Here is a 13,628-nt window from a genome sequence, read left to right as displayed (position 1 = left end):
CTCTGTAATTTCTCTTAATTCTAATGATTGACACTGCCCCTGTACCCCTGCCAATCCCTCACTTCCATAGTCATTTTGTGGAACTAGGAGAGCTTTGTCATTCATTACTTCAATTTTTTTAGATGTAATCAGTAATGGATATGGTTGTACTTTCTTATAGGCAAAGCGAAGGCTGGAACTAGGAGAAAGTGGTCATCAGTTTCTCTCAGATGGTCTCAAAACCCCCAAAGGCAAAGGAAGAGCCGCAGTAAGAAGTCCAGATAGTCCAAAAAGTAAGGAAATTTTCATTATTCTTTTTCGTGTAGGACTCCCAATTATCACAGCATGTGGCTGAAAGAGTGCAAAATTTGGAATAATTTTGGCACATTTCATTCTTTTTAATCTTTCTATTTCTATCCCCTACCCTACCCCCCCAACCAAGTGCCCGCAATTTTCCAAATGAAACCTGCTGAGCATATGTCTGTGCATGGATACGCTGTCATTGCGAGATCTTTACTACAGTGTACAGTTACATTTTCTACCTAAATTATAAAATATGTTTGGCACTGTTCTGCAATCAAATTTAATTTTATATAATTGTTGTTGAAACTAACCAGATCAAGATGAGCAGCTCCCCACACATTGATTCTGTAGCTAGGTAGCATTAGAATTGACTAAGAAAATAAAGTTACAGTAGTTACGACTACCTGTGTGACTGTGGGCAAAGTCACTTAAGTTGTCTGGCCCTCAGTTTCTTCCTTGTAAGCTTATGTTGGACTAAGTTCCCTTCTGATGCTAAATTTCCTCCCATAGTTAGCATTACAGTCACTTAAATGGGAGAAAGAAAAATTGTGTAGGGGAGGGGCTCAAGTGAGTCATTTGACAGTAGAAGCCAAGTTGGTCAGTCTGATTGAATAGAAAGAGCCTTCTCTGTCTCTCGAATAAGGACTTGGGTTCATATCCCACTTCTGATGCATATTTACCTATGAGACCTTAAGTAAGTCACTTAGGCTCCCTCCAACATCAGTTTCCTTATATATAAAATGAGATTGGCTTATATCACTCCCAAGGTTCCTTCCAGCTGTCTTTACGTCTAAGATCTTGTCATCTTCAAAAGGGTTTACTAAGTCAATAACCTAAGTGATATTTAATGTAAGATGGAATCCTTGACCTTAACATATAAAAAGTCTGGGAGACTTGGTGGGTAAATTAGTCTAACACAGTACTTTGCACATAGACGATTAATGTTTTCTAATTTAATTTTATAGTACAGTGGAAATTGCACTGGATTTGGAATTAGAGAATCTGAATTCAAATTCCATCTCTTGTTCCCTGCTCCCTGTTTGACCTTGGACAAGTCACTTAACACTTCTGGACCTCAGTTTCCCCATCTGTAAAATGAGGGTTCTAGACTAGATAGCTTCTGAGGTCCCTTATATGAGTCTTATGAAGTCGTGTTTGAAAACTTGGCAAATGTGAAAAAATGCATTAAAGCCTGATTGTAATACAACTCACCATAGTGTAGAATTAAATATAATTTGAGGGGTATTGGGCCCCGTTGAAAGTGACTTATTTACTAAAAATCACAGAATTACTTGAAATAGTTTTACTATTACCATGCTCCTTAGGGTATCAACACCATAGCACTATTACGGTGAAGCTTCAGAACACCACGTGTGCGCGCGCACTCACACACACACACACAGAGCTGAATGTAAGATGCTTTAATCCCTTTTAGAAACTTTCTGCTACCCTGCCTTTTTTTATTCCAAAACTTTACTATGTGTAACTTGCCAAAAAAAAAAAATACTGTGCTTTGGATGCTAACGTGTGTGCTGGAATGGGAAAGAAGGCTTGCTTCATTGCAAAGGAACCCTTCAGTTCGTTACCTTCACCCCCATCCCCTACCCCTTTGGTTTTTGTTTTTCTTCAAGCTCCAAAATCTCCCTCAGAAAAAACACGGTATGATACATCACTTGGTCTGCTCACCAAGAAGTTCATTCAGCTATTGAGCCAATCCCCAGATGGGGTCTTGGATTTGAACAAGGCAGCTGAAGTGCTTAAGGTGCAAAAGAGGAGGATTTATGATATCACCAATGTGCTGGAAGGCATCCACCTCATTAAGAAGAAATCTAAAAACAACGTACAGTGGATGTGAGTATCAGTCTCTGTCCCTGTGGGGAATCCCTCATAGATAGCAGGAACTTTTCTTTCAGACCTAACTTCTCTATTCATATCGTATTCCATTTCTTTCCCTCTACTCCCACACCCACCATTCCCCTGATTCCTTGTCTCCCCTTATCTACTTAGTTCCTTAGCCCAAATAATCTTAAAGGTAAAAAAATGGGCTTTTTATTTGAATAATATAAAAGATAGAAGAACTTCTATTTGATTAGCCTAGAGTAGGAAATCTTTGAACTAAATAGTGCTGTCTTAAATACCAACCAGAATTTATTTTTGAATGAGAGGTGACTTGCATACATGATCCATGAGATTGATACACATATTTGTCCTTTGGATCTTCTAAAAATAGAAGTAGGAAGTAAATTGTGGCTTGTGTCAACCGTGTACACTTCAAATTAACCAAGTCTATGTCTTTGTTCAGTGACTCCATGGCTTAGTTTGGATCTTTGCCTTTCTTAATTATCTGTGTGATTTTGGCCAGAATGCTTGATTCTTATCCCTCAGTTTTGTTATTTGTAAAATTCAAGGTATGACAGCACTTGACCTATGTGCCTATTTGACAGGGTTATATCATGACTTAAAGGATGGTAATAACCTTTGTGAATTATTGATAGAATACCTGAACAGAAAAGAAAAAAGCATTAAATTATTTTAAGCACAAGGAGGGAAAAATTAATTTTTTACTTGGTGGCTTTATAAGATAATGCTTCAAAGGTGATGTGCTGGACCTCTTTCTGGTACTTGAAAGAAGTTGGAGCAGTGGAACATTTTTGTCCATTTGACTGGAGCGGGGAAACAGACACACATAGAGAGAGAAGAAACCTATTGAGTGTTAGACCTCTGTAACTGTTACCCTCACCCATCTTTTTCTTATTAATTACTGGTGATGAAGCTTCACTGATTCTCTTGGTAGACCGCTCTTTGTAGAATATAACTTAGGGTTGAAACCATCCAGTTTTTGCTTGGAGTTTTTTTTGTCTACTTCGTGCTCAAATTATCTCTTGCTTTCTGTTTCTGTTATGAGTGTTTAAGTCAGTTGTTTTTATCCTGTTTTCCTTTTCATTCAGGCCTTCTTCTGAAGGAAAAATATTCTTAAAAAAAATAATAATGATGATCTGTTGTGATTCTACAGTGAAAACTGTAGGACTGCATTTGTGTAAAAAAAACTGTATAAATATTCTTTTTAAAACTTGGCCTACAAAGTGTAAGCTTTCTTTGTACTCTACTTGTCAGGGATGCTTCTAAAATGAACCTTTACCGCTTCTGTTCCACTCCCAACCCCACACCCCCCTCCCCAAGTCTCCTGAAGTTTTATGAATAATTGTGCAAAATAATCTCTCTTAATTTCCAGGGGCTGCAGTCTCTCTGATGATGGGGGCATGCTGGCTCAGTGTCAAGGTTTGTCAAAGGAAGTGACGCAGCTCAGTCAGGAAGAGAAGAAGCTTGATGACCTGATTCAAAGCTGCACCCTGGACCTTAAGCTGTTAACAGAAGATTCAGAAAATCAAAAATATCCTTTCCTGCAGCTCAGTGGGGTGGCTTATGCCCACTCTAGAGTTCCAGTAAGACAGTCTCCAGACTTAAAGGACTCTGCATTATGCTGAAGGTTTCTTCTAGTTTAATGCAGAAGTAATTCTCTGTGTGTGTGTGTGTGTGTGTGTGTGTGTGTGTGTGTTTTCTTGTTCAGTAACTAACCTGATTTGGAAGATAAGGAAAATGTGTAAAAATGTTTTCTTGATCCCAGTAAGAGATTAGACATAATATCTGCGTTTTTCAAGAGAAATTCTTGTTGTAAACAACCTGTATACGTGCAAGTAGTTGGACATGCTACTTCACTAACTTTTTATGGTATACAGTCACGTTATTATTAAGTCCTTAATGTGACAGTATTAATTTTGATGACATCTTTGCATTAGATTTAACTTTAATGTGTTTCACCGATTTTTGGTGAGTTCCTGACACTGTTGTGGTTCTTGATTCCTCTTTGCTAGGTGTTGCAGCCATTAGGACAGCATAATCCTAAATGTGATTGGGGAATAAAAGGGCTGAAGAAACAGAAAAAAAGATACTATCACACCATGAAAGATGGAAAGCATCGATCCAAGGGTTGCCTTTTAAAAGGCAACAGTGTCGTGGAGAGAAATCCTAACTCATGTCTTATGAAAACTTGTTTGTCATGTTTCTGCATCTTAATGAAAGTGCAAATTATTGCTTCCAGATGTAGCCAAGACATTTTTTTTGTGACTCATTGGGGGAACAAAATTTTAATGCTTGATTAATAGAAAGCAAAATTGATGGGACTTTAGTTGTCCCAAGATTTATTTCAACTTACACTTTCTGATTATTTAACACTTAACTTTTGTCAATGGGGAAATAAAACATTATGATCTACTATAATATGTTACAGTCACATTGAACTGTAATGTTTCTGGGCCTAAGAAAGAAAATATATCTCAGTCGCCTTTTACTGATATTAGAGAAACACCTACTTTTTCGATATAGAATAATTTTGGACAAGATTTTGGTAGTGTTTTTTGTATCAACTGTTCATCACTAATTCAATTAAACATTTATTGTGTCCACTCCATACAAGGTGGTCTGTTGAGAAAAAGGGTGATTATTAGTGAAATAGAGAAGAGCTAAGCTGGATCTGTTGGCAGTAACGACCAGCATGGAGTAGCCCTACAAGGATTGTTCCAGTTCCTCTATTTTTTTGTACCAAATCCCAGAGGAGCTGCTTAGTACCTGATGGACAGCCTTTCAGGACATGTGATAGCTGCAATTGCATTGTCATCTACATCAGCCTTCTCAGCATTTTATTGTAAATGTAAAAGGCTCACTGCAGGTTGCTGACCTTAATGGAGCAAATTCAGGAACAGGCCAGAGAGAAAGACCTTTCAAGTTTATACGTTTGTAATGTGTTTGCACAATCCACTTCAATTCTCCATTCTGTTGCCAATTTTGTACAACTTGTTGACAAATACATTGAAATTTCCTTTCCTTACAGCATATTGAGTAATTGTGGATGCTTATAATTGTATTTTTAAAAACTTTTATCACATGTGGCAATTTAAAAAAAAAAATGTGCCTGCCATGGTGCTCCTTGATTTTCTTAATGCTAATCAGAACTGGCAAGTGTAAAGAAAGAACCCATCACAGAAACGGTATGGCATTCACAACTGAACTCCAAACCATCCTTCCTGAAGTTTCCTGTACTCCTGCAAAACTGCTGGGGCAGAGATTCTTCTTTCTGGCCTACCGTCTTTCCTCCACTGCATTTATGTGGCTTTCACAGTACTCCCAAGTTGCCTTTGCATTACTGGTATAACCATGGATAATAGGCCTTTTCTCCCTTTAGTTTTCTTGAGACAGATATTGTATTCTGCTCCCCACAAAAAAGCAAACAAGAGGATGGGTAATTTTGGACAAGATTTTGGTAGCGTTTTTTGTTTTTCGTACCAACTGTTCATCACTAATTCAATTAAGCATTTTTTGTGTCTACTCCATACAAGGTGGTCTGTTGAGAAGAAAGGGTGATTATTAGTGAAAGAGAATAGCTGAGCTGGATTTATTGCAGCAATGACCAGCATGGAGTAGCCCCTACAAGGATCATTCTGGTTCCTCTATTTTTTTGTACCAAATCCCAGAGGAGCTGCTTAGTACCTGCCTACAGAATACAAAATTGAGTTCATAGATTGAAGAAGTGTCATCCTAAGATATTAGTAATCAAACCAACCCTGGAAACATTCAGAACAATTCCCAGTGATGCCTATTAATCCCAGCCTTAACCAACCTCAGTAGCCTTTTATCAGTTCAGTTCAACAAAGAATTTTTTAAATGGTCCACTATGTGCAAATGTGTTAGATAGAACAAGTAAGACATGGTCTCTGTCACCAGGGAGTCCATCATCTAGTAGCATGGGATATAACATAAACAGACAAGTAACCTACAATAATAATTGATACATGATAAAAGTGTTAAAGAGATGCAAGCAAAATGTTATGTGGGGCCTGAGATGGAAAAGATCATTTTCTACTTGAGGAAATCAGGGAAACCTTTGTGGAAGAGGTGGCATTTAAGATGACTGTTGGAGAACAATTTCAGCAAGCGGTGGTGGGAGTGTGAGGAGCAAGGGAGGGGAGGCTGCAGGTGTAGGAACAGCTCGAGGGAAAACTAGGCTGGCATTTTCTTTAGATGAAATTCTACTCCATCACCATTTGTTGTGATGCTGCTAGCATCTCGGCCTGTACCCACTCCCTTGATTTCTTGACTTCAAAGCTTGGCACCCCCAAAATCACCTCCCCCCAGATTCCCACTTTGGTTGCATTTCTCTTAGCCGGTTTGTAAAGCCTAGAGACAGTAATACCCACTGGGGTCCAATTTGCTGTTCACACTTGTCCTAGCCCAGCTGCCAGCTTTGCTTAGTTATTAAGGTGGTTCTAGGAAAAAATGGCTAATCCTGGCTCACCTTGAAATTTTTATAATCTCACCAACGCTTTCCACTTCAGTAGTTCATGCTAAGAGTAAGTGAAAGATGATTTGATCACATCAAGTCTTTGCCTTGGAAAAATAACAGGTGGTTCATAACACAGTCCTGAATGGAGGGGAAAAAAAAACATGGGGGAGCGAATCACGATGATGATCAAAGAACCAAGAGAAGTTTAGCAATATAATTGAAGTAAACCATTTTGCTTTTTGTGCCAATGTTGTTAGGAGATTTGTTGTTGTCTTTCATTGGGTTACTTTTGCCAGTTATATGCTAAGATTTCTTTAACACTTATCACATTAGCTTATGTTACATATCAAGATATCCGAAAAATTAGTGGCCTTAAAGACCAAACTGTTATAGTTGTGAAAGCCCCTCCAGAAACAAGACTTGAAGTGCCTGATCCCTTAGAGGTAAGGATGAGACTAAAAATTCCTGTTGTGGCAAAGCTTTGAACTATAAATATTTTCTTAAACTCACGAAATGGGAAAATCAGTACATCATTTTCTCCTGAATACTTGCTATTTCTCCTGGCTTGCGGTAGGAGGTGTGAATTTGTCTTGAGGGTTTTGTGAGTTAACCAATAATAATCTGTCTTCTATATTTTTTTGGGACATAGTCAATGCAGCAATTTGTTTTGCTTGACACTGCATATTTATTACGAGGGTTTTGTTTTTCTTTTATTTTTGGGGGAGGTGCAAGTGGGAAGTAGAGGAAATTGTTTTTTGGTTCATTTTTAAAATTAGAAACAGAAAAAAAATTATCTTCCATGAAGGGCTTTTAATTCAAGGGTAGATTTAGTTAAATATTTGAAAAAATACATAAGTATTTTCTCTCTTCATATATATTAACTAAATGTATCCTTGAACTATGAACCCTTAAATTAAGGAAGGTATGTTATTATTTTTTTCTATTTCTTGGGATAAATTTATTTTTTAAAAAAACTTAATGCCAAATAAAACTGTGTGCTGTGTTCTCTTTATTGTCACTTGGAAACAGCATCCCTTGATCATTCAGTACAGTTGATCCCTATTTTAAAGTATATACTATTAAGAATATTAAGAATATTTTTATTGTAATGCTAATAAAAATGGACCTTTTAATATCATATAATAGATAAGTGATGGTAATTCAAAAACATAATTCCTAAAACTTCACTAGTGGCACTTTTTTCAAAAGCCTATGAAAGAGTATATTTTATTTCTTTTCTGAACTCTTGATAAACCCTGAAGGAGGTGAAGTATCTGTCAGTTATGTTATGACCTCAGGAACATGCTTGTTGGCAGTTACTCTGCTTCTGTGATGAAACCGTAATGAAGTTTAGTAGGGAAAATTGCCAAAGTTTCACCTCCTACTGTAGCTATTTTTTTTATATATTTGTAGAGCCTACAAATACATTTATCAAGTAACCAAGGACCCATTGAAGTTTACCTGTGTCCAGAAGAGAATGAAACCCACAGTCCAATAAAATCCTACAACCAAGACCACAATGGGAATATTCCCAAATCCAGTTCCAAAGGTAACAATCTTTGTTTTGCATCATTTAGAAACTTGATGTGAAGATTAATGCATTAAGAATCCTACTTGGGTTCTGTAAGTAGGCTTAGGAAAAAGAAACATTGAGAGGAAAATACTCTTTTGTTTTTTGGGTTTGTTTGTTTTTTGGTTTTTTGAAATTTATTTTTATACAGTCATTCTAAATCATTCAATTCAAGGAATTATCAATTAAATTGTCCTTATGTGGGCACAGAAGGGATAAAACTGCATACTGTACTCCCAAATTCTTCTGCTACTGACCACCTTTGACGTAGGTGGTAAAACTTCCTCCTATTTAAAAAAGAGCAACTTATCTGCTGTATTTGACCATGTCCCCATTTGTTATAGTGCTAGAGAGTCGAGGTCCAAGAGAAATCAAATGGAAAAATTGTGCAAGAAGATGTTTATTTTTGAGAACTTAATTTTTTTTTTTCAGCAGAGATGAAAAGGGGTAAAAATCTTCATAAAAATAATTATTTTTTCCTAAATTATTCTTTTTTCTTCTGAATCTTAACCTCTTCACTACCCCCTCCCTTTTTTATTTTTCTTACATGTTACAAATGTACCTACATCATCTTTAAGAAAAACACATCCTGTACTCCACCCCCCCCCCACCCCCCCCAATATAAAACTGGTGTATCTAACCATAAGCTGTGCTGGGTTAAAGTTTGACCTCATCTACTCAACCCCTCATCCTTAGTCCTACACATATCTTATACATCTTTCTTATCTCCCTGGGCAAATAGTAACATCTCCTTATTTGTGACATAAAACCATGGTGGGACTGGCAGAGACACTTGAACTCAGTGTAAAGGTTTGTATAGGCTGTGGTTGCTAATTTCTTGACAGCCTTAGTCACAGCTGAATGGTCAAGAGTACTGCCTGCCTCTTCCTACTTTATCCCTGAAGAGGTTCAAGTACAGTATAATAATTCTTCAGCAGGTAATGGGGGATTCCCTTCCTTTCTCTACTCTTCACCCCTGGAACTAAAATTAGGATTGCTCTTGTCATAGTGTAGGACACGATGCTCCATTCTAGGGGTGCAGATACAAATGAAGTAGCTCCTGCTCTCAAGAAGCTTACATTCTTTCAGGGGAGACACCACTTTGTTTTTCTCGCTTTATGCAGAATTTACACAAATTCAACTCCACAGCAGGTGGGACCTCTAGCTCTGGCTCTGGACAGGTGGCTGGGGGGTGATGGAGGTGGGGACATGTGAAGGGAGAGGTGCTGGGGAGGGGGGAGCAGCCATGGCTTCTGCAGTGCAGCCCCTGCACCAGGAGTCCTCTGCTTCAGCTGTGGTGACTCCAGGCACTGAAGCTGCTCTAGCTATGGACCACAAAGCTGGAAGGGGATGGGACCACAAGGGGAAGGGGGGGGTCTACAGAACAGTTCACTTATGTTAAGGGAGAACTAGCTATATGAGAAAGTTCACTTATATCTGGACTGTAAAGTACATGAATGAAAGTAGTATATAAAAATTAAAAGTAGGTTGGGACTAGGTTATAAAATGCATTCAGTGCCAGACAGAAGAGTCTGTATTCAGTCCTAGAAGTAATAGGTAGCTACTGAAGTTTATTGAGGAGGGGGAATAACATGATCTGACCTGTAACTTTAGAAATATTACATGGGCGTCTGTGTAGAAGTTGGATTCAAAAGGGGAGAAACTTCAGTCAAGGAGGGTAATTAAAGATAATATTGTAGTAGTTCAGGTGAGGGGTGATTAGGGCCTGAAATTGGGTGATGAATTGGGTGAATAGAGAAGAGACATACAAAAAGTATTGTGGAGGTAAAATCAAAAGGGGTTAGCAGATAATTAAATATGTGGCGTGAAGGAGAGAGGAGTTAGGGGTGGCTCAGATGTTGTGAATCTCTGCAACTGATGATGCTCTCCACAGAAATAGAGAAGTCAGAAAAAGAAGTAGCTTTGGGGCAAAATGGAGTGAGTTCTGTTTGATACATGTTGAGTCCCTTGAGAACTGGGATATCCAGCTTAGAATGTCTTCTAGGCAGTCGGTGGTGGAGAGAGGTTAAAGCTTGAGATAGACAGACAGACCAATAGATAGATAGAGCTACAAGTCCTCTACATAGAGGTGATCATTAAATCCATAGGAATTTGAGGTTATTGAAAGAGAGAGAAGACGACCCAGGACAGAATCTTGGGGTAGCACAACCTAGAGTGTGCTAGTAAATGTGTAACAAACTGGCTTTCAGAAAAGCAATACATTTTTAACTTTAATGTTCATTATTAACATTTTCTCCATCACTTTAACTTTAGATAATTGACAAAACAGTAAGTCAAGCCTTAACTTGTAGCATTTGCTGAATTTTGAGATACAGATGCTCACATTAATCATCAACTCTTACAAGACAGTATGAACTGTCGTAAAGAGTGAGACGGGGGTCTCCAGTTTATATAGAGAAGCTTTGGCCTTCGTGAGTTTGGAACGAGTTGAGAATGAAGAATGATGTCAAAGAATTGAGATATAGAAAAAGGGAGGTCATGGCAAATGGTCCCAACTAAGAGTGATTTCATCGGGGCAGCTAGGTGGCACATTGGATAAAGCACACAGCCCTTCTTTCAAAGATCAAACTTCATTTTAACTTGTTTTTTTGTTTTTCCCTCTTTTCCTTTCTATCTTACTTCATAGACTTGGCGTCAACCAACTCAGGACATGCTGATTGCTCCATTTCTATGGCAAACCTTTCTCCCTTGGCTTCTCCAACTAATCTTCTCCAGCAGACTGAGGACCAAATTCCTTCTAACCTAGAAGGACCATTTGTGAACTTACTGCCTCCCTTGATCCAAGAAGACTACCTTCTCAGCCTTGGGGAAGAAGAAGGCATCAGTGATCTCTTCGATGCTTATGATTTAGAAAAACTTCCATTGGTAGAGGACTTTATGTGCAGTTGATTATTTTGTGTGAATTCTCTCTATATATAAACCAATATTTTTTTATTCTGGAACTAGAACATCTGTCCTTCAGTGTTGTCCCTTGCCACCTTCTTCCTTCAAGAATATTATCACGAAGTAAACTACAACTTCACAACAAAGCTGACATTTTACTAAGTTTTTTTCTACATATTGAATAAGCGCGCAGTGGCAGGCTCCTTTGGGAAAGCCTTGCTTTGCCCTAGGCTCAAATCTCGTGGCTGAAACAGCAGGTGGGAACGTGTGCAATCAGGTAGCTGTACCTTGCCCTTTCTCCTGCCTGCCCTCCTTCCCTTCCCAGGTGGCCACTGTGCCTGATGGACAGGCTGGTGGAGAAGGGCCAGAAGCACGTGGTCCACTTGCAAACAGCATTCTTCCTTAATAGCATTTCAAGCCGTGCCTTCTTTGTAGAATGCATGTCTTTGGGGTCTGCTAATATGGAATGGAACTGCAGGAAGCATAAACTTGAAGTCATGCAAACGAATGAAAATGGATTTCTTCAGCTCTTCCTAGGAATATTTAAATTGTGGTCCTAACTTGGTTTAAGCTATGTACTTTTTGTTTGGTATGAGGTTAAGAAATACTAATGCCCTATTATGCCTTTGGTTTGAAGTGTTCCATATAATATGTTGCAAATATAGATGAAATATATTCAATTTCTGCCACTCCAAGCAATTGTGGATTTTCAGGTGCTCCCATAAAATCTCCATTTTATTTGTATTTTCAACGTTTATTTGTAGCACATGGCCACTTAGGAATTCTTGGTGGTTTTTTTTTCTTCTTTTTTTTTTTTTAAAGCATTTAAGCCTTCCTGTGGGCACCCATCACCATTTCAATTTAATTGTTTACTTTGAAGCAGTTTCTACTAATTCCTTCCAGCTTGGGGTAAAGCTTGTAAGAACTACTGCTGCTGAGCAAAGTTTCCAAACCTGTGTCATCCCAGTGCTATATAGGCCTTGTTTCCCATTGGTCCTTTCTCTGTGGAATAGAGGACTGGGGGTGAATCAGTATTGGATACCAATGCGTTGGGCCACCTGCCGAAAGAAAGTGCCAGATTCATGTATACAGCAGTTCTAAGTAGAGGCTGAGAAGAACTGCTTCCTTTAGGGGTCTTTTGTCTGCCAGTGACCACAGGAAAGGGCTGTCTTGCATCACACTCAGGGACACCACTCCTAGGGATGGGGTCCGGAAGAGACTTCCATAGGAAGAATGACGTTCCCATCCCAGGAGGCCGAACAATATTTACTTTAGCTAATAAGTAATCACAAAAGGTATTTGGTCCAGCGATATCTCTGGCCCAAATCCTATTCCCTCTTACTTGTGAGGGAGTATCATGGATTGAGTCAAGGCAAATAAGGCAGTATTAGTTAAGGTATGGTAGAATTCTCCCTATTTATTCTCAGGGAATGGTGTCCAAGTTTAGGGGGTGGAGGGTTGTGTTAGCTTCATTTGGGTGAATATCCAAGTATGCTTTCCCATCTCCAGATGGAAACGTGTTCTGCACAGCCAAACTTGTAGGTTGGAGTTTGTGTTGTACCTCAAACTCCATTCCCTGAATGCTGAGAATTCTCCCATCATCTATTCTAGAGCAACAGACAGAGTATGGGGGGAGAAGTATAGTTAGGAAGAAACTCAGAATGAACAGTGAAATTGATATTTTGTATGCCTGACATGGTGCTTAGGCACATGGGCACTTGATAAACACTTTAACAAACAAAAAAAAAATCCCTTGGTAAACTTTGAAAAGAACCTTACCTTGGAGTTGACTATAGGCAGAATTCCATAATATGCAAAGTGTTGGGGGAGTCATAAAAGTGACACCAACACCTTAAAATACTTGTGTACGTATGTGTGGGTATATATTTGAAAAGGGAAACACGATGCAGAACAAAGATGCACGGTATGTGTTCTTGCCCCCACACCCTGGAGCTGGTACAGAATGTTTGGTGGTGGTACTACATAGAGAAGAGGGGAGGGGAGGGGTGGGGGGATGGGGAGGGAAGCTTTGTGTTAAGTGCCTACTGGAAATGCACTGTGGGGTTTTTTTTTTCCTGCAAAGGAAACAATTTATGCCAAGCTTTTTTCCTTATACCATATTTATCTCATCTGGTTAGATGCCTCTGCTTCCGGCTTTGTGTAATTCTTTTTGCCAGCAGCGCAAAGCTGACTTTTCCCAAAGTTTAAACAGTGAGTATCACCTGACTGGATTGTTTATTTTTTTAATCTTTTTGGTAATATAATACCATATTTATTGTTTTGAAAGTGAGAGGAATCCTAATAAGTCTTAAAAGTTCCTTTGTGTGTAAGATTTTTTTCCAATTCATGGGTTCATTTGATGTACATGAATTAGGTGTCCCATGTTGTATTTTTGTTTGCGAGTTGTTTTATCTTTATCATCCTCCTATCTGGCACACAAAGTGGGTTAGTACTACAGTATTTTTTATTATTTACTTTTGAGTACTCTGTATTGCAGGTTTTCTGGTACCCTTGAGTTGCTGCTATAAAAACAAG

General features: G+C 38.6%; 1 protein-coding gene across 2 annotated transcripts in view; it reads left to right on the top strand.

Moving 5' to 3' along the window:
- E2F3 (E2F transcription factor 3) overlaps nucleotides 1-13,086 on the top strand; it is an 89,467-nt gene extending 76,381 nt beyond the window's left edge. For both annotated transcript variants that reach the window (XM_027869755.1, XM_027869823.1), the window contains exons 2-7: nucleotides 161-272; nucleotides 1,914-2,133; nucleotides 3,515-3,673; nucleotides 6,948-7,062; nucleotides 8,033-8,168; nucleotides 10,837-13,086. In XM_027869755.1, coding sequence (XP_027725556.1) covers nucleotides 161-272; nucleotides 1,914-2,133; nucleotides 3,515-3,673; nucleotides 6,948-7,062; nucleotides 8,033-8,168; nucleotides 10,837-11,099 — 1,005 coding nt within the window. In that variant the 3' untranslated portion in view covers nucleotides 11,100-13,086. The remainder of the gene's footprint in view (nucleotides 1-160; nucleotides 273-1,913; nucleotides 2,134-3,514; nucleotides 3,674-6,947; nucleotides 7,063-8,032; nucleotides 8,169-10,836) is intronic.
- Nucleotides 13,087-13,628: the final 542 nt, after the last annotated feature.

Source organism: Vombatus ursinus, unplaced genomic scaffold (genome assembly GCF_900497805.2).
Source record: "Vombatus ursinus unplaced genomic scaffold, bare-nosed wombat genome assembly UNPS02000577.1, whole genome shotgun sequence".
In the NCBI taxonomy this organism is placed as follows: domain Eukaryota; kingdom Metazoa; phylum Chordata; class Mammalia; order Diprotodontia; family Vombatidae; genus Vombatus; species Vombatus ursinus.
Note: the sequence above shows the minus strand (reverse complement) of the source record. Positions and strands in the feature narration are given on the sequence as shown.